Source organism: Mycteria americana, chromosome 4 (assembly GCF_035582795.1).
Source record: "Mycteria americana isolate JAX WOST 10 ecotype Jacksonville Zoo and Gardens chromosome 4, USCA_MyAme_1.0, whole genome shotgun sequence".
NCBI lineage: Eukaryota > Metazoa > Chordata > Aves > Ciconiiformes > Ciconiidae > Mycteria > Mycteria americana.
This window is the reverse complement of record NC_134368.1, coordinates 11430261-11451513: the sequence shown is the minus strand read 5'-3', so window position 1 is coordinate 11451513 and position 21253 is coordinate 11430261. Positions and strand designations below refer to the sequence as shown.

At 38.2% G+C, this 21253-nt stretch overlaps 1 protein-coding gene across 3 annotated transcripts in view; it reads right to left on the bottom strand.

Annotated features, from left to right (window-relative positions):
* Positions 1-311: 311 nt before the first annotated feature.
* The window catches only part of HTT (huntingtin), an 89768-nt gene continuing 68826 nt past the window's right edge, over positions 312-21253 (bottom strand). For all 3 annotated transcript variants that reach the window (XM_075499643.1, XM_075499644.1, XM_075499645.1), the window contains 14 exons: positions 20261-20361; positions 17850-18004; positions 17327-17466; positions 17075-17157; positions 14145-14275; positions 13835-13964; positions 12880-13035; positions 10033-10223; positions 9372-9486; positions 8931-9144; positions 8681-8786; positions 7166-7328; positions 6301-6461; positions 312-5353 (listed from right to left, as the gene is read on the bottom strand). In XM_075499643.1, coding sequence (XP_075355758.1) covers positions 5140-5353; positions 6301-6461; positions 7166-7328; positions 8681-8786; positions 8931-9144; positions 9372-9486; positions 10033-10223; positions 12880-13035; positions 13835-13964; positions 14145-14275; positions 17075-17157; positions 17327-17466; positions 17850-18004; positions 20261-20361 — 2060 coding nt within the window. In that variant the 3' untranslated portion in view covers positions 312-5139. The remainder of the gene's footprint in view (positions 5354-6300; positions 6462-7165; positions 7329-8680; positions 8787-8930; positions 9145-9371; positions 9487-10032; positions 10224-12879; positions 13036-13834; positions 13965-14144; positions 14276-17074; positions 17158-17326; positions 17467-17849; positions 18005-20260; positions 20362-21253) is intronic.

Below are 21253 nucleotides of genomic sequence, written 5' to 3'. Positions count from 1 at the left end.
AATACAGCTGTACACTTAAATTTGACATTTTCTGATCTCATCTAGAATGCCAGAGAAGTTTTGGCAAGCATGACTATTAGATACAATTAAAAACTCAACTGTCATACTACTTTGTTAATTGCAAACAGCACTGTGATTGTGAAGCATACCTACATTTGCCGAGAGTTCAAGTATTCTTGTGTATTTTTAAAATACTCCGTATTTGATAGTTGCTGAAAAGAAGAGATACTGGGGAAAAAAACTGTAGTAAGAATGCATCAAGACCTTTTTTTAAATAACCAGAGAAAAATGACTTGCAGTAATAGTTATATTTTATTTTCTCTTTTAGTTTCAATGTGCAGTATTTTCAGCATTTTTTTTTTTAAACTTAAACATACATCTAAAATTATATGCTTTCCTTTTCCTTTGAGTACAATTGCTTTTGGGGTTGGGGCTCCAAGCTTTTGCTCATCATTGCCCTCAAACTATACAAGACAACACCACAGGGTGCGTTACCTTATCCTTCGTCAGGTTTATCCAACTTGATGGTATGCATACACAGACTGATGGGAATGATAAGCTCACACAAAATGCACATGACGAAAAGCAGCGCATGCTTCACAAATGCTCTGCAGCATTTATACCCAGTTAACTTGAATACAGCTAAAACTTGACATACGATAGAAGCTCTCCTGGGTATGACTGTGGGATTCTCAAGATTTTCAATGGATACTTTAAGGTAGCATGCACAGAGTTCACCTGAAATCTCAATATCGGGTAAAGTTCGCATATTAGACTTCCAAAAAATTTTGCTACATTGCTTACTCTAGTTCTTACAGCAGTTTGCTTTCACTTTAAAATAATTAAACTACCTAAAAACTACCAAAGTACTTTGCTCTCTTATAACTTTCCTCAATTGTATCCTTATAACCAAAATTGTTTTAAAAGAACAAAGCACCTACCATAGTCACTGAGTTGATTTCTACCTTTAGTAGAAAGTTTAGTTGGGATTGTACATGGAAAAAGTCTACTTTATGCAATAAATGTACTTGAATCTGCTCCCCTTTTTCTCCCACCCCATCCCTTTCAACCACTGGGTAAGATCCTGAATGATCAAATTTAATTAAACAGCTTATTGCTATATTTATTGCTCATTATACCCTAAAATGTCTTTTATTTAGGAAGCATAAATGCTTAGCCATGACAGGTCCACAAAAATCTTAAGATAAACCAGGTCTGCTGCTCTTGGAGAACTGTCTTTGCAGTGTTTTTGACACAACCTCCTTATCTGCTATATAAAATTAACAGCCATTTAAAAAGGAGAATGGCAAGACAGAATGCTCTTAAGGCAAATCTACTAAATATCAACAAATTACTTTTAACCCAAAAGGTTCCACTTGTTCCCCACTTTGTTTGATCTAAATCTGTTCATTCATTACTCAGTGCTTTAGGAATGCTGCTGGTGGTTATGAAACAAGCAATGTCTTGGTGCAGAGAAGGCATTCCTACAAAGCAAAAGTAATACACAATCATTTACTAGATGCTTCAGGCAAGAAATGACATCTGAGTATACACTTTAAAGATTTAAATAAACTCACATTCAGTTTCAACTGGCAAAGAGCATAAATGGTAAAGAAAATACTTTGAATCCCACAAATAAGAAGTGGTTTACAATGGGTTGTAGTTTCCAACTCCTCACTCTTGCACTCAGTGCAAGGGAGGGGGCATGCTGATATGAAATGCAATCAAACTTTATTTAATGGGTCAGTGGGTAGCTGGCCCAAAAACTATTTATAAATAAAGTTGGCTAGCATACAGTGTTCTTAAAGGAGGGCCACCTTATAGATTTAGTAAAGTAGGTTCTTTGACAACTGAATTGTAAATGAAGTTTTAAACATTAATCTGTTTTAAAGTATGCTCCCAATCATGCCATACCTCTAATCTTGTAAGGTTGTAAAGAAGAGAGTTGCACTGCAGAGCACATTAAAGAAACTGTTTGCTTTGGTTAGCCAGGACACCAAATGTAAGTCTTAAGCCCAAATACATTTCTATGCTGTTCTCAATGAAATCTGAACAGCCTGATTTTCAGAATTAGCTTTCTGTCTACAGCAAGTTAAAAACATTCTGTGAAATAAAGTTTTGCCTTAAGTCAGTCAAGGGACAAGTGATTTATTTTTTTGCTTTAAATCCAACATCAGTATTTCTTAGTGGCCATTGTTTTGCTGTTACTGTCCCCATTGCATACCTCTTGGCTCTTGTCACTAGAAGCAGGCAGGAGTGATTTTAAATATGATTTCACTCCAAAAGAAGTGAGGGTGGGGAAAGTGTGTCTAGGAAGTAGACAGGAAAGTGTGCTGCAGGTGAAATGTTAGATTTGAAGCACTACTGGTGTGTGTTTCCACACCAGGAAGACCCTTAAGTTACATTCCCTTCAGGTCACTGAGAATTTCCTAAGAGGAGGTGCGCTTCTTTAGACACTTAGGACATGTTTCAGGAGGTATACTACGACAAATCTCCAAGAGAGGTTAAAACAGATGGAGTTACTACTACCAGTGAATCTATGTGAGGTAAGAACTGACTGTATCAGCTCTAAAGCTTGACTTGAAACGGGTAATGCAAATATTTGCTTGAAGGCCAGCAACGGGCATTTGAGGAAAGGGGGTCTGTCACATCTGATGTTTTTCATCCAGCCATGCTGACTGCTTAATTCAATGTACTCCTTCACTGGCTGGAAAGATTCTATAGCAAGTCCCAAATTGGATTGGAAAGTTTCATAAAGGGTCTAGCTCCCATTATCCCAAGGTAAAGTAACCAGCTATTCTGTGTTAAATCATGAGGAGCTTAAAATGATGAAGAATTTAACAGTTTGTAACATAACATATACTGTTATATGGTGAGAATATGACTAACCTGATGCTTAAAAAATATATTCAAATCTGTTTTAAATTTTGGAAAATAGCTTACAAAAATATCTTCACTTAAACTATATATCATACAAAAACTGACTGGTGTGTGGGTTTACAGTACAAAACGATTATTGGTGGTTACAAAAGGGACGAGTGATCTATACTACCCTTAATGAAAACACAGGGCATTATATCTCACTGCCTTGAATTAGTCTCTTATCAGAATTACGATAATTTCCAATATAACTCAAAAACTTTCAAACAGTATCTATTTTATTAAACCTTTTTATGAACTCCTGTTCAGTCTCTTTTAAAAATCACCACAGTGCTGTGGCCCAAGAAAGAAGAGTAACCCAACTAAGGGCAGAAATAATTGCTCTAGATAACAAGATCTGTAGAGAGCTAAATACAGCAACATCTACAGTTGTTTCTACTGCCCATACTGTCAGTTTCCTCTCTCAGTTTCTAAAAGGAAGTGACACCAGTGGACAATTCCTTTGTAATCAATTTACGGGCAGAAGCAACAATTTTTGGTCTAGATTGGAATTAGTTTAAATACATGGGTTTAATAAATACAAATATACACATCTGTACACATTAAATGTTGTCACATGTGTATAATTTCAACATATACATTATATACAGAAATACATACAGTACATGCTCCTCCTGACAACACTATCTCATTTTTTCCAAGTGTCACCAAAAGGTGTGATAAGAAAATGAAGAGAGGTTAAATATAGGACGTGACTGAGAACCAAAGTATCATTTCTCTATAATTAAAGAATTATAACAAATACAACTAAAGACAAATGCTGCGCTAGATTTCCCCATGTAATGCTTAGGAATCAATGGGGTTCCCTGGGTGGTGAGTAAAAGCTAAATCTGGCCCTGTGTAGTGTCCTGAAATTCATGGATATTTGTACTGTGTTTGTGTCTAAAGCATTATGTGTAGAACAGGTAATAAAAGAGGTTGTGTAATCTAACACCTTAGCCAGTCCCAAAGTGGACCACAGCAGCCTTCCGATTCTTAACTGCTAGCATGAATTTGTTTACATGAGAGTGGTTTGAATCCAGATGACTCCATGGTCTCAGTTAGGAAAGGTCAAACGGTTATTGAGTACTGGGGAGCTTGCACCATTTTGTCTCAAAATGCTGTGCAGCAAATAAGAGCGGTTTCTTAAGTACACGAAAGGCTGATCCAGAGTAACTAGTCCTCTCTTACCATTATGTTCTCAAAATAAAGGAATTCAAAAGAAGCTACAGTAAAGTGGATCACAAGAATGCCTCCTTAGTACAGTCTCTCAAGACAAATTAATCAACATATTCCAGTTTTAAAGCACTTTTTCTTAAAGTGAGATGCAAAACAAGATGTAATCTATACATTAAGATGGACTTCCAAAAGGAACATGAATTCAAGCACAAGGAAAAAAAATGAGGACAATACAGATGTCAAGACATTCAGTAGCGTGGCTTCTGTTCATCTCAAATTACAGGACAGCTCATGCACCACACATCTTACAATTCTACATACTGTACATGATATAGAAATATTTAAGTTAAAATTTCTTTTACTGATATACTGTACTCAAATTTTAAATCCTGAGAAAAAAAATCAAAAATGTGTGGTTACGTATGTGCACTATATCTCCGATATCACCAACACATACACCACAGGATATCAGAAAGTCCAGAGAGAGGAATTACATGCTGGAAGTGTAGATCGTGAAAGCCATTTTCTCTTTTCCTTTTTGGGAGAGACATTAGGAAACAATTTCTATTCTGTACTACACAACAGTATATACAGGTACATAAAAATATGAAGTTTTCTAATGACTGCAGCTTGCAATAACAGTCTTTCTGTCAGTTTCTTACTGGCTGCACCACAGTGGCTTCAGCTGAACATTAGGAAGAAGAGTAATACCAGTTACCTTGCATGTAGTACTTGCTCGTATTTTACAATTAGTAAGTGTGTCTCAGGTTAGTCCCAAACACTACTGAAAAACACTGACGTATTTCTTTCTGCTCACAGGTGCCTGGTGTCAAGAAGAAGAAGAAGAAGAAGAAGCACTACACTAGACTTTTCAGGTGATTTCCAGTGCTGCAGAGCACTTGTCCATGCATTCTGGAAGTAAAACTGGCAGGTCCATATTTATCACAAATGCAACCCCAGATACTTTCTTGATCTTGCATTCCCCATAATTCATATCAGATTCCAACACTAGTCATGCAGTTCCATTACACATCAAGATGTTCAACATGCTGTGACCTTGTGGACATTTTGCAAACAAGTTAGTAAGCGATGATATGGGGTTCCTGGAGATGCTACCACCTCAAACACTGACTGAAAGGCCCTCCGATCTAGTTCTTCATCTATCTGATGTCGGTAGAAGTCTATGGCCACCAAACAGAAGATGTTAACATCCACTTGCTCTGATTTTCCCATTCTGCTGATAATATGTGGAAGACTGAAATATAAGTTAAGGTCATAATAAGACAGAAGTTGCTCATCTTTTGGTATAGCAGTTTAAAGACTGTTCTCCAATAAAATGGTGTATTTTTGAATTCACCAACAATGTGAAAGTGCAAAATACTGTCATGTAGCAATTAAACTGTTACTGCAGAAATCTTATTTCTTCATTAACTTCACGCAATTTCTTATCCTCAGAAATTCATTTTCACCTAGCAATAGTTTTCTTTATCCACTGGAGCAAACAGTGCAATCAGCACCACAGTCGCAAGTGCTGATAGGCAAAGAGCACTGCTAAGATTAAGAGTCATTAGGAAGTTTCAAACATGACATATGGCCACTTTTTTGCCCAGTCATGAAATGCAACAGTCATTTTTCTGTTTGTTTGTTTTTAAATAAACCCAGCACTGATACCACCTATGTCTTTTGGCTGTTCCAACTTATTTGGCTGATGCCATTCCATTGCCAAAGCTTACTATTACTGCAGTGCACCTCCAAGGGGACACTTGCAAAATATAGTTTGTATGTAGAGGATAGTTTTAATTTGAGTTTGGTTGTTTGTTTGTTTTTTTTTTTAATATATTTTATGTTGCAGAAGGAATACAGAACGAAGCTTTTAAAGGTCACTGCAAAGCTATCTGGTGAAGCTTTTAATAAGTCCTTCAAAGTAAGGTCTTTCCCAATCATCTTGCATAGTCACAAGGAACAGATCTTAAAACAGTAGTTTTAGATAACTTCATTCTCAATCTGTTTGGAAGTTCTCTTTTTTCCCCCTCAAACCTGAGTCACCAATGGCACAAAGTGATATACACCACTACTAACTGCAGTAAATCTACCTTTTTGTGTGTGTTAAACTTGTACTCGTATCCTTCAAGGCTATCAATGTGCTTTACAGAATCACTATATTTACCCAGAAACGGCACACATTCAGTCTTTTTAGGATACATTGCTGAAATCCATTGACTGGTGGAAGCACTGACAAAAAAACAGGAAAGACTCCACATTGCCATTGCCACAGGTGTTCTTTGTGTGAAATTAGAGAGAGACAGCATCACCCAGTCACGGACCATTGAGGACTGTCCAGTGCTATGTAGCGTCTGGAATACCTGCAAAAATATTTTACACAAGAATAAAGACATGGTAGATGGACATGGGAAAGAGTTTAGTTTCTCTTGTAAAGGTTCTCTCCAGCTACAAAGCTCTGAGGTTCACAAACCAGATTCCTGGAGACAACTCTGAGTCTAAAGAATTAATGAACACAATGCCTAGACAAAGAGATTCGCAAAAGAGTCAGCCAGGATCCAACTGGACTCATGACACCTGCGCCAAACAGAAGTAACCATACAGAAATGCAAGACTTGTCTGGTGTCTCTGTTTTTATAGATCAAATGTGGTGCGCACATGCACCCTCAAGTGATTCACAAGTCCAGTAAGTAGGTGCTGAAGAGCAAAATACCCAGAAGCCCAACTGGGTCCACAGGGGCTTGACTGTAGAGTTCACAAGGCCAGATAACCTGGGCTGGCTCCTTGAGATCTAAAGAGTTTGAGCACCAGGATCACAACTAGTAATTTTCTCTTTATTTTCCCATTATCAGTGATTGAACTGTACTGCTGTGAGCTTTGTCTTCTGGGTGACATGGTGATTCTAGCCCTCCATGTTGCCCGGAAGACAAAGCTCACAGCAGTACAGCTCACTCACTGCAACTGGTTTGTTAGATCTAACAAAATTGATATTTGCCCCTCTGATTAAGCTGTCAGTAATTTAGAAATCTTCTGAAACATTTAAGAAAAAAAAGAATATAAACACTACCTTATAAACTACTGTTGCCATGAATTGTGGGTAAGGCTGCTGATTGGATAAAAATTCTCCAATAACTTTATTCATTACATCTTGAGGGGGGAAAAAATCATCAAGGAACTGTGGAAGGATTCGAGCCACTACTCTAGCTTCAAAAGGAAATCCCTTCCTGATCCTGAAAATAATAAAAAAGAGCATATTTTATGGTTGAATTCCAGTAAACATCTCGTTCTTTTCCATTTTAATTGGCAACAGAAAGAACACTTTACTTACATCTCTAGATGAAGCAAAAAAGGCTTCAACACAGTCTTCATGTAATCTTAAATCTTACTCTAACAGTCTACCCAAAGAGGTCTATCAAAGCTATTAGAAGTTGTTACAGGTGTCATGTCCTTCCCTCCCCCCACCTTTTTTAAAATAGTCAACATTTTTTGAAGCTCTAGAATTGCATCAGAGACAAGATTTAATAATAGGAATGCTAAAAAACCTAAACAAGAACAAAAAGGACAGGGAGATCACTACTTCTCATTATCAGAGAAAAGACCATTTATAAGCAGAATAATCATTTCCATTCATAATATCTTTGCATTTTTTATTCAAGACCAGGATGACCAATATATCGAACAGGAAAAGCAAGTTGCGCTGCACTGTAAAGAGGGGAAGAGATAATCCAAGTTAAACACAATTTTACTTAAATAATACTGATTGGAAAATCTTCCTAATAAAGGCTACATCTGTTGATGTGTCAAGATCAAGTTACCATCGTGTAATTATTCCCTGCAAGGTTATTTTCTGCTTGTACTATTCACGTTTGTTTTGCTAACTCTTAGGAGTGATATTTTCAAAAGCACTCAAGCACTGCTCCAGTTCTGTTCTCACTGAGCACAGAAGTGAAACCCTGATCCAGTTTTATGGAAAAACCACTGAACACTTTAAAAAAGTGTAAACCATTATCCCACAAACTACTATGCAAAATCTAACATGCTATGCTCACTTAAGACAGCTTGATATTGTCAGATCAAAACAGGAGTTTTGAAATATTTCCGTTAAATGAATTCCATGTGAATACAGATGTTTTACTGTACCCTTCCACTGCAATTACTTAACAGCCTTGGAAAGAGCAACACTTGGGTGGGGGAAGGGGAAAAAGGTTTTAAACTCTTAGGGTGGTTTGAAAGATTATTTCCCGTAAACCGGATTTATATCCTTGATTATGCAGAAGACATCCTGAAAAGCACTTAAGAGTTTGACCTGAAGGGAGCTGGAAATACATTTATAAAGTATTATGGTTTGTACAACACACAGTATCAGTTAGGACATGTCTGTTTTCCATTACATTCCTGTACATTTGTGCTGCCTTCAGCAATTCCATGAGTGTTACTGTGTATACTAGAAGTATCAATTTTAAGCAATGATAAGCAGAGAAACATCATTAAATATCAAAACTGTCAAATAGAGAAGTGACACCACAGTGCCAAACAGAATCATTTCCCTCCCAGTGCCCCATTACACGTTTTATCCTCTTACCTATCAAAAAGGACAGATACTCGTTCCATAGCTACGATCACAGATTCACTGTCAGGAGCAGCAGGATTTGCATCTGTGGTACGACTGGGGCTGATTTTTTCCTTTCCTAAACCAAAATAACTTGTTACAAGTTTACTGTGAATGCTCAAATAAGACCTTTTTATCCTTGGTAACAAAAATAAATGAAGAAAATTAGCACTGTTAGTAAGCTAGTCTTTCAGCACATCAAAGGTATAAAAAAAGTAAATACCTGTGTACATGCAGGTCAGCATTAATCCAAGTGCTGCCATTGCCCTGTGGGGGCTCTGCACATTCACTCTGTCAACACTCAGTTTAACTAGTGATTCACTATCCAGCCTAGAAAGTTGCTCTGAAAGAAGGAGTCGTTCTAATCCTCTCAGGACACAATGATAAATAATGGATGGCGTTGATTCATCACTTCCAGACACCATGACTCCACACATCTGAAATAAAGAAAGAAGCCAACTACCTGCTTTTGAGGTGTATTTAGGTCATCTTCTAGCACCATACTACTGCAGCTAGTAATGAACTGCATCAGGTATTGAGAAAACCTAATGAAACTAAACCCAAAAGCATACCTACACCACAATAATCAAGTTAAGTGTTAAAGATAGCTATGTGGTGATCTCAGGTTACATGACCACCTGTGACTGAAGCCATCACAACATACCTGTATAATTCCTGCAGAGAATTCAGGCCCTACATCAAGTGGGTAATTCTCGATCAAATAGAAAGCAGCTGCACACATTACCAGGATGTGCTGTTGGTTATGTATATTCACACAACTGTAAATAAGCAAAAACACTAGTGGTCACTTACATCAAAGTTGTCTAGGTCACAAATAGAGACAATAGAAACAATCCTTAGAAACGCTAAGTATTTTTTCACATCAAAGTTATGCAAGTTTTAAAAATCACACGAAGTATCACCAAGATGCTGTAAGAGAGCACTGGAGCACGGGTTGCCATGGAAATCCAGTGCAACAAGAAATTTTTCAGCAATATAATTACAAGCTATCATTGCCTGACTTGTTTAGGAGCAATGAACTTAATTACTGATCCTGCAAGTCCTACTCAAAGAGTATGCCTTTTGACAGAAAAATAAGGTTTAGGGAACACAATTTACCAAAGAGACAAAAGTCTGAGCTATCAGTTTTCTCACCCTCAAATATCTAAAATTGGCCGATACTTTCAATGAAATTGCCAAAACCTGCTTGACACAAACAGCCTGCTCGAAAATGTACTGACAACGGTGAACCATAAAGAGCACTTTTGTTCACACATAAGCATGCAACAGTTTGGGGGGTGGGGGAAGGGAAGAAAGAGTCTTACTGTGCTACTCCTCTCAAATTGGAGAGCAGATACTCGCTGATAATTGGAATGAGTTGCTTTGCTGTCTCATCAAGCAAGTCACACTCAAGGATATAAAGAATTCCATGCAGAGCTCCAATCCGACTTGGCATATGGGTGCTTCTTAGGGTTGATTCCAGCAGTCGACTTACTGGTTCAGCCACAGCTTTATCCTAATACATCCAACAAGAGTATTCATTAGAAGTCAACACTGGTTCAATACTGGTGACTCCTGTCACTTGGAAATACTTGGAACAAATTAAAGAGCAGAAAATATAGCATGAACCAGAGCCTGGCTTGAAACTACTTTGAATCAAATGTCACAAGATTAATATAATCAGATAAGAGATGACTTGCAGATTAACCAGTAAACTGATGCTACTTCGTTTTACCTGTGAAAAGCTATCTCATGATTTAAAGCCAAAAAAACCAAGATAAGCATTAGTTGAGTAACTATTACGTGCTATTAAGAATCCTCTACATATAGGACTTGGATGGTTGGAATTTTCTGGCCTTCCAGCTAACCACAAAGGATCCTTCTGTCTGAAACTGACTGGTAGATGCTTATAGTCTGCATCCAAAAGAATACTGTGCCATCCACTCAACTCACAGTACAGCGTTCCATTAATTTGTTCTCCAAGACCACTGGCACTCAGACCTACACATCTTTCCCTCCACCACTCCCATGATCTGGATGAGGGGATTGAGTGCACCCTCAGTAAGTTTGCAGATGACACCAAGTCGGGTGGGAGTGTTGGTCTGCTCGTGGGTAGGAAGGCTCTGCAGAGGGACCTGGGCAGGCTGGATCGATGGGCTGAGGCCAATTGTACGAGGTTCAACAAGGCCAAGTGCAAGGTCCTGCTCTTGGGCCACAGCAACCCCATGCAACGCTACAGGCTTGGGGAAGAGTGGCTGGAAAGCTGCCTGGCAAAGAAGGACCTGAGGGTGTTGGGTCGACAGTCAGCTGAATATGAGCCAGCAGTGTGCCCAGGTGGCCAAGAAGGCCAATAGCATCCTGGCTTGTATCAGAAATAGTGTGGCCAGCAGGACTAGGGAAGTGATCGTCCCCCTGTACTCAGCACTGGTGAGGTTGCACCTCGAATACCGTGTTCAGTTTTGGGCTCCTCACTACAAGAAAGACATTGAGATGCCGGAACGTCTCCAAAGAAGGGCAACGAAGCTGGTGAAAGGTCTAGAAAACAAGTCCTGTGAAGAGCGGCTGAGGGAACTGGGGTTGTTCAGCCTGGAGAAGAGGAGGCTGAGGGGAGACCTTATTGCTCTCTACAACTACCTGAAAGAAGGTTGTAGCAAGGTGGGTGTCGGTCTCTTCTCCCAAATAACAAGCAACAGGACAGGAGGAAATGACCTCAAGTTGCACCAGGGGAGGTTTAGACTGGATATTAGGAAAAATTTCTTCACCGAAAGGGTTGTCAAGCATTGGAACAGGCTGCCCAGGGAAGTGGTCGAGTCACCATCCCTGGAGCTATTTAAAGGACGTGTAGACATGGTGCTTAGGGGACATGGTTTAGTGGTGGACTTGGTAGCATTAGGTTAATGGCTGGACTCAATGGTCGTAAGGGTCTTTTCCAACCTAAATGATTCTACAATTCTATGTTTAGTCTTCAAACATCAAGGTGGTATCAGATACTTCACTCCCTGTTATCAAAGTACAACAACTTATTGGAATACACAAAATCTATTCTAAACAGTTGGATTCGAAAAGTCTTTTTCTTACAACCTATTTTAAGTATTTAGTAGAAATTATATAGTTTTACCTTGTCCCTGTATTCATGAAGCATCTAAGATACAGGCCAGTTTTACAGTGTGTGCTCTCTAGTTGCTCTTTTTAAGCAGATTTTCTATATAACTGAGCACAGGACAACAAGCAACTCTTTATGGAATGAACTTTCGTTTCCTCCCACTAACCTGTTATATTCAGCTGCTTCCTTGTGAAAAGGTGTTATTAGTTCACTGAGTGGGAAATTACAGCCTAGTCAGAACAAGCTCCTATCTAAAACTGCTTCTGCATGTTTGGCATCACTTTCACAGCCTTCCCTTGCACAGTTGCTACTACAATAGCTACTGGAAGCCCTACCCCAAAAGTCTTTCAAAACTTTTCTTATCACTATTACCCATATAGTTTTATATTAGTCTCATAGGGAGTTTCTAGAAATGCTAACTTCTTCCAAAAGAATTTGTAATTTGTTTTTCCTAAATAATCCCACTCTGAAATGTCCACTGGAAAATACTACTGCTCTCTGGTCTACAGATTTAAAGACAGCAACACATTTTGTTAAATAACTTGCGTTAATAATGTTATTTCCCTAAGTGCAGAACGATGCAATGGAGGGAAGAGTGAGAGAAAGAAAAAGGGTACCTGACTATCAAGCTACGTATTCATCACATGCACTGTCCCAGCCTCTCATGAGATTACAGCCATTCACCTATAACACAAATCTAGCAATAGCTGTTTCAGTGTCCCCATTTCTGGCCTGAAATGGAACAAATGACTCCAGGGCAAAGGTAACACTCAACTGAATAAGATAAAACAAAAAGCACATTAAATCAAGCTCAAACCTCAAAAAAAAAAAAATCCCCAAACCAAACAACCTTTCTGTTTGAGTACGGGGCAACTGGAAATGATGTTTGCAACCTCTGAATGCCCAGAATATGTATCCTATTACTCCTTACAGCCATGCAGATCAGCTAAGGAATTTTCTTAGAGACAAACCAGTCTTACCAACTACACCAAATTTTGCAGCAGAAGCTACGGATGAGTTAACCTAGACACTCATGACTTTGCAATAAGCTTCCATGAGAATTTCTTACCATTCCAAGTACAGCAGCAGCTTTACAAGTGGCTGGTATCAAATACTGTACAAGAATCTCATCTTCTGATGGATGCACCTTTCGCAATTCTGTCAATGTTGTATACATCATCTCGAACTGATTCCTTTCTGTAAATAAGTCTGATACTGCCAGAAGCTGTGTACAAATTAAAATTGAATATAAAAAAAGCCCATTAGCAGACAGCCAAAAATTGACTCTCCCTTCTGTTATAATTGTCAGCAAAAGATTCCTCGATCGATCTATTACATGTGTAAACGTTAACTCAAGTGTCTGCAATAACTATTGTTGTCCAGAATTAATGCCACCATCCATCTCAGATAACAATTACCACCAAATGGTTCTTTTTTCCAAAAGGTTTACAAACCCAAATCCACTATGGTAAGTAATTCTGGAAAATGAATGAATGTTACCATTTACAGTGTACTAAAACACCCCAAAACACACAATACATACTCTATTGGACGGATAGTTTTTTAACATTTTAAGTCTTTTATGATAGTGAATAGTTGCTATCAAGACACATTCCACACCTGTGTTCTTTAGTTTTGCTTCTACACTTCAAAGTCAATTTAATCCTCTAATACATTGTTGTTCCATCTCTATTTTCTTACAAAGAGATAGGATAAGCAAAATCCTGAAATCTACTTTCAGCAAACAGTCAAGTAAAATACTGACTATCATTAAGTGACAATAAAGTGTTTGTAATGTAGCAGCAGAATATACAATCCAGATGCTCATATAGTGTAAATCAGTATAATGTTATAGTTGCTCAAGTTATATTTCTGTACTGCCCATATAACAGCACTGCCAAGAAAAAAAAGAAATAAAAATCAGGGTTTCCCATAGATTAAAAGATGCTTTACAAATACTGCTTAGCTCTGAATATTTGGTAACATATACTCACTTATGACTCTAAATAATAGTTTAGACTTACTGATCGCACCACTTCACTAATCAAAATGACTGGCGTTCTCTTGCTGGGATTTGATGGCAATATCCACTGACTATACAGTTCAAGCAAGAACTGAGAACAAGAATGTATATCTACACCAGCCCGGTGCTTCCTGCAAGGCACAATAAGCAAGTGTTAAAATGGCTATTCTTAAGCCCCGCTAAAATACTTGATTTGAAATAATACATGTATTTACCAGCATCCAATTTATAAACCCAGCTTATCGAACTCAACATGAAGAAATAAAAGCTTATCAACAAGTCAAAGGAGAGACAAGAAAAAAATAAGACACCTGGTGTTAATAGGAGAAGTTGGTGGTGAGGAAGGAGCAGGTATGTCATTCTCCTCATCTTCATCCTCACCCCACTCTTCTTCTCTCAGTGGAGTGATATTATTTCCTAACCATATGGAGTGTATGGAGACCTTGCAACACCAAAAAAAAAAAAAAAAAAAGAAAAACAAATAGAAAGGAAGTACAACATTTAAAACCTTCATAGTCAGATTAGAAAACTCTTAGAAGCCCAATACATTTTTCATTTACATGACAGGCAGCACACAGCCTCAAATAACATTTACATGAACTGCACATTACTTAAAAGGTTAAAAAAATTACAACATTTTAGTTTAACTCGCTTTAAACTGTATGGCACAGCAAAACCAGTAGCACCATGTGCTTAGTACAGCAATACAGGTGATGTGAAAGCAGCATCTGGCTAACCTGTAAGCATGCACTAAAAATGTGCGTGCATCATCCCAAAGTCAACATACCAGATCTAAAATCTAAAGCAAAGTATAAATATTTACAATTCATACCAAGCAAGAAAGTAATTCAGAAAGAACTGTAACAACTGCAGTTCAATAGAAAACACATTCCTACCTCTTCTCAAACCATAGCTCAACGTATCTGATTGCAATATAACCTTTCTTCTGAAACCAGATTAAGACTAAGATTTCAAGTCCTTTGACTCAGGCTAGATAAACACCTATCTACAAAGAAGAAAACTTCTTAGTTCTTCTTTAAGTTTTATAAATAAAATCAAAGTTTCAGAACAATAAGACCTGCTGATAGCATTTCGTAAGTGATCTGTCTGAAGATTCCAAAACAAAATCAGCACTTCCTGTGTGTCAATAGGGGTATTACTTTTTCCTCTGAAGTTACTTATCTTACATAGCTCAAGACTTCTTTCTTAGTGGATGAGGGAAAGGCTGTGGATGTTGTCTATCTAGACTTCAGTTAAAGCCTTTGACATGGTCTCCCACAGCATTCTCCTGGAGAAACTGGCTGCTCATGGCTTGGACGGGTGTACTCTTCGCTGGGTAAAGAACTGGCTGGACGGCCGGGCCCAAAGAGTGGTGGTGAATGGAGTTTACTCCGGTTGGCGGCCGGTCACAAGCGGTGTTCCCCAGGGCTCGGTGTTGGGGCCAGTTCTGTTTAACATCTTTATCAATGATCTGGATGAAGGGATCGAGTGTACTCTCAGTAAGTTTGCAGACGACACCAAGTTGTGTGGGAGTGTTGATCTGCTGGAGGGTAGGAAGGCTCTGCAGAGGGACCTGGACAGGCTGGATCGATGGGCTGGGGTGAATTGTATGAGGTTTAACAAGGCCAAGTGCAAGGTCCTGCACTTGGGCCACAGCAACCCCATGCAACGCTACAGGCTTGGGGAAGAGTGGCTGGAAATCTGCCTGGCAGAGAAGGAGCTGGGGGTGTTGGTTGACAGCCGCCTGAATATGAGCCAGCAGTGTGCCCAGGCGGCCAAGAAAGCCAATGGCATCCTGGCTTGTATCAAAAATAGCGTGGCCAGCAGACTAGGGAAGTGATCGTGCCCCTGTACTCGGCACTGGTGAGGCCGCACCTCGAATACTGTGTTCAATTTTGGGCCCCCCACTACAAGAGGGATATTGAGGTACTGGAGCGTGTCCAGAGAAGGGCAACGAAGCTGGTGAAGGGTCTGGAGCCCAAGTCTGATGAGGAGCGGCTGAGGGAGCTGGGACTGTTTAGCCTGGAGAAAAGGAGGCTGAGGGGAGACCTTATTGCTCTCTACAACTACCTGAAAGGAGGTTGTAGAGAGGTGGGGGTCGGTCTCTTCTCCCAGGTAACAAGTGATAGGACAAGAGGAAATGGCCTCAAGTTGCACCAGGGGAGGTTTAGACTGGATATTAGGAAATTTTTCTTCACCGAGAGGGTTATCAAGCATTGGAACAGGCTGCCCAGGGAAGTGGTTGAGTCGCCATCCCTGGAGGTATTTAAAGGACGTTTAGATGAGGTGCTTAGAGACATGGTGTAGTGGTGGTTTTGGCAGTGTTAGGTTTATGGTTGGACTCGATGATCTTAAAGGTCTTTTCCAACCTATATGCTTCTGTGATTCTTAGACAAAAATTCACCCTTACATAGAATTCTTTTTCATGTCAAGCAAAAACGTACACACACACTTATTTATTTTTCAAACAGGATGTCTAATGACTAATATTGTTATAGAGTTACAAGTTTTTGTAAATAATACGTAGGGTCTGTAAACCTGCAAATACTGCATGTTCAAGTCATTTAGAATATCAAGAGAACATACAGATGCCTAGAGACAGACAAGTGACCGTTTAGTCTTCCCTATGCAAAAGATTTCTCAAGAAAAATAATGTCATCTGAGTTTAGTATTTAAGTTTTTTTCACTAATACGTTCTATTCAAATAGTGAAACAAATATTACATTTAAAACTTATATGTAACTTCATGTAAAGACTAATTTTTCAGGGAGATAAATAACTGGATAAGGACTATTTTTTTATTCACTGTATGTAGTGCTAATTTTCCAACTAACATCATCCAGTGAAATTTATGTCCCTACGCTGGGTTTATTTAAAATTAAAACAACATTGCTTATTTTATGTCCAGTGATTTCTCATTTCCCAAGGACTACTGCAAGCATGCAATAGCAAATTAAAATCCAATAGTTAAAGTGGAAGTTAACACTACAAGTGCTCTTTAACATGCAAGACTGAAAAGTACAACTCAATAGCTGGCTCACGGCTAGACCTCACACAGACAAGCAAAAATTCCATGAGAGGTGGAACAGCTGGCTGAGAGGAGTCACCCAGTTATGATCTACCCTGCATCACTCAGAGCTTTTAGTTTACATTTGATGTTAAGCAATGCCTCTTAACTGAATTTGCACAAACTGGAAGAAATGTAATAAAAGTCAAGTTCAAAGTTAAAACCTTAACAAACCTGTCCCAGTTTATAATCCATATCTCCTATTTCTCGTTCAGTATTGATCTGCAGTAAGAGTTTTTCATGGCTGATAAGAGCCCCTGTAACAAAACAGAAGCCAAGTTTTTAAAACATGCATAACAAAGGAGATGTGAAAATGGCTTCACTTCCTGCAAACTGGATTTCAAATAAATTCCTAGGAGTATCTTTTCTACTTTTTAAATGTAAAAGAAATTCACTCTCCCCTTCACCCCCCACACAGGCACTTACCTGTAGTAGCAGGAGAAAGTGATGGAACAGGGTCCCAAGCTTGGTATAAGTGATGAGTAGCAATATTATCTCTCTTAGATACCATTGCTTGGATTTCCTGTTCAACAATACCCCTGATGACACTTAGCTTCCTCCCAAACCTGAAAGTCCAACAGAAATCAATTTAAGCAGATTTTCCCTTTAACATTTTTGTGCAATTGTGACCAGCTTACTCTACAATGTTACATGTCTATGCTTATTTTCGTTATCAGGGATACTAAAGCTGAGAAATGTTGCGAAATACATTCTGCACACTGTTTACTAGATTTTAATAAGATATTGTCTGTTTCAGATACTGTCTTTTAACTCAGCAGGTTTGTGATGCTAAGTCCATATAACTTCTATGTAAACAGATCTATCTGTACACACTCTTGCTTAGAAACCAGTCTATACCATATTTTTGCTATAGCTAGTTTAAGCAACTGTAATTACGTATTAATCACAAGTATAACTTCTATGCATTTCAGAGCAAGTAAAAAGATACCTTGTGTCCAGAGCTTTTAAAGCTTTGTTGCGGGGCTGCTGTTCCAAACAGCTAACTGCTGGATTGCCTGCAACAGGTATTGTCATTGCACTCAGCACCAAGGAAGTTATGGCTTGTACTGCGAGAACATTAATTTGGGTCCTCTCTGTATCTTCCTGTAAAATGAACTTACTGTAATTTGAATTGTAAAAAAAAGAATCCTGAAAGCCCTGAACATCAGTTTGTCACCTTTCACTAAATTATCATTAACAAGCCTGACATCTAGACTTCCTTCCATCCAGAAACCTAGCTGACATAAGCAACGCACACAAAAGCAGCACTGTGACTGTAGCAGTAACACATCCTTCCATCTCAGCAGCCATTCTGCATGCATCCTCTCTTATCCCAACAGAGTTAAAATCTCAAAATGTCCATTTCAGAACTTTGAAAGTGTTTAGTTTCTTTGTTTGCATCTACCCATTAGTTACCTGTTGAAACAAAGCATCAAATAAGACCAAATCTGAGTTCGAAACTCTTCAGAGAAGGACGCATGTTAACTCTTTTTAGTAACTGCCTGTTTAGGAACAAAACTCAACCTCATCATGAATTTTCAGCAACATTTTTCTGGGCATCATAATTCAGATGCATCCAATGTTTCTTCTAAACCAAGATGCTACACATTCAGTATTTAGCAACACTGTAAAAGTGTGAGAAAACTGTAACACAACTTGCTTAAAATATTTGGTTAGATTCAATCTATTATTCATACTTGAGGCACTGCCATTCTTCCCCGATAGAAGTATTTGGAACTACACACATTGCATCAAGTACTTTGCCACTGTAAATCATCACGTAGTAGTAGTCTGTTTCTTTCCCTTTAAAAAAACCCCATCTCTTAAAATAAACTTCTGGCACTGTGGGTTGTAACTCATCCTCCCTGTGTTGATGGTAGCAAGAATCTTCACAGTACATTTAACTTTTTTGCTCAGAACTGTTTATCATCAGTACTTTGACTAAATCTGGTTTTTTTACAAACTAAAATTAGAACAGCAGCACAAACACTTGCAGAGTCTGAAATGGCAGGATGCTTCTTAGTTTTTGCTTTCGTTGTATAGATTCTGATTTGTTCTTGAAAGTATCAGACCACAAGAGATTCTGAACCTTTTTAGAAAATGTAAAATGGTAACAGATTTTCAACTTTTTTTTAAAAAAAGAATCTTGTATTTTTACTTCAGAAAATATTAACATACTGACATTTATAATAGTGCTTAAAATGTTTGCAATTTTGAACATATTCGTTTTCCTTGGAAAGAAAAAGAACATTACTACTCCTGTTCTACAAATAAGTGCTCTCTACATGACAAATAAGGAACTACCAATACCTAGGTTGCCTTAGATCTGACTCAACATGGCTATTATGTAGAAAAGAGCCAAGCCAAAAATTCTGCACAAGTATCCAAGTCAGTCTAACTAACAGAAAATGCTAATCCAGGGAAGAGAGATGATGATGCCCTGCTCGTTTTTGGAGTCTGACACCTAGGAAGCAAGGGAAACAAACTCCTTTGTCTGCGACCCAGGATCCACTATTCTTAGGCATCTACCCTCCAAATTCTTCAAAACGCTTTAGCTCTGCACCTACCATCAGGACTGTTCACAACTTGGAAGTGAACACTATATGAGTCCAGGAAAAAAACAACCTTTCAGGTCAAAGAGCTAGAACCTAGTAAAAACAGTTTGCTAGCAGGTTAAGACATCTGAAGAGGGAAAGTCTCTTTCATGATGGCTAAGTTCACTCTCATCTTTGCTTTTTGTACAGCTAAATTTATTCAGCTCTGATCCCCAAATGCCCTCCACTGAATTTTGAACACTTACTTGAGGCATCTGAGTTAGAAGCCCAGATATCCAATATACAGTCTACAACTGAGAGCGAGAGACATGGGCATGCATCTCCAGGTCAATGCATTTCTAGTCACGAATCTTACAAAAAAATCTTACCAAAGAAACTCCCCTTGAAGCTTGATTATTAGATAGCACAGATAATTGCAGTAATACATACTAGTTACAGTTAACCAGTATATTTCCTAAAGGCACAGTTCTCACACATTGTTTCTCTAAGTTTTTGGAGTTCCTATTGTGCCTAAAGCCAAACATCTAGTTGAGCAAACTTTGAACCATGTGTGTGTTGAGTGACATAGTAAAATTAAGTTGAAACAGCTCCACTAAAATTTTACCATACTATTTACACGCTTGCAGAAGTTTTAAGCCAGAAGATGGATGTGTCTGAACTCACAGGGATATGAGGACAAGGAAATATAAAACAGAAATAATTTCTTAGTTTTAGTCACTACTTTTCTGCTTTACAGGTTCATTAATAGAAACATTTTTCTTAGTTTAAGTAACATTTAATTAAAAAATTCAGTGAATGATATTACCTCTTGTTGGTTCTCCTCTTGGTCCATTACAATAGGCTGAGTTACAAGCACACCAAGCAATGTAGCCCAAGTCTCTTCAAACTGAGTACGGCTGATCCATCCTATGGAAACATTCAGAGATAACCATTTATGTCTTAATACAAACTTAAACATGGAATGGCATTAAAAAAATGGTACATTGTTTCCATAGATTTAGTTTTGTACCATTTCCTATTCTATTTGGCATTTTTTGTAATCACTACAGCTTAAATTTAAACGGTTCTATTTTAGGAAGTGACGAACCCTTTAGAAGTGTTCTGCACATTATTATTTAAATGGTCCTGCTAAGGTTGTTTCTTATATACATTAAAATATTTTGATTGTCCAATTTTCAAAGCATTGAGATCTATCAGGTTTTCTCAACACAGAAAATCATCCAGAAAATTGGCCAATTCTCATGGGAAAGAAATTCTAGCACTTATCAAAAAGTTTCTCCAAAGAGATTTTTGCCTACAAAAGACTGCAGAGGATTCTTGAATAATACCCTGCAGTTTATACTAATGATATCTGAAGAATCAAAAATGAGAATGTCATCTTAGGCATTATAGCAATCAAACAGAAATAGTGTTACAACACAAATCAGTCAAATATTAACCTGTAGATCAGAGGGGGAAAAAAACGCAAAAAATCCAAAGAACTTTGGTAAACATACAGAAAATTTGATGCATTAGCCTTAACAGTCTCATCTGTTGACAAACACTTGAACTCTTAAGCCCCACTGCTCTCGTTCAGTAAACCTTGACATATCCAGAAGCCTTAAAGTGACAGCATCTCCTTTAAAATGTTGAGTGTGGGGCACTAAATACTATTTGTATACTATGCATGAATTAAAAAAATGGGGGGAAGCAAAATATTCTCAAACATACTGTGAAGTGCATGCTCCAGAAAACAAGTGGCCATTCTGTAAGAGCACACTGAAATCACCTCCCTGACTTGGAATAGTTTTTGGCTTTA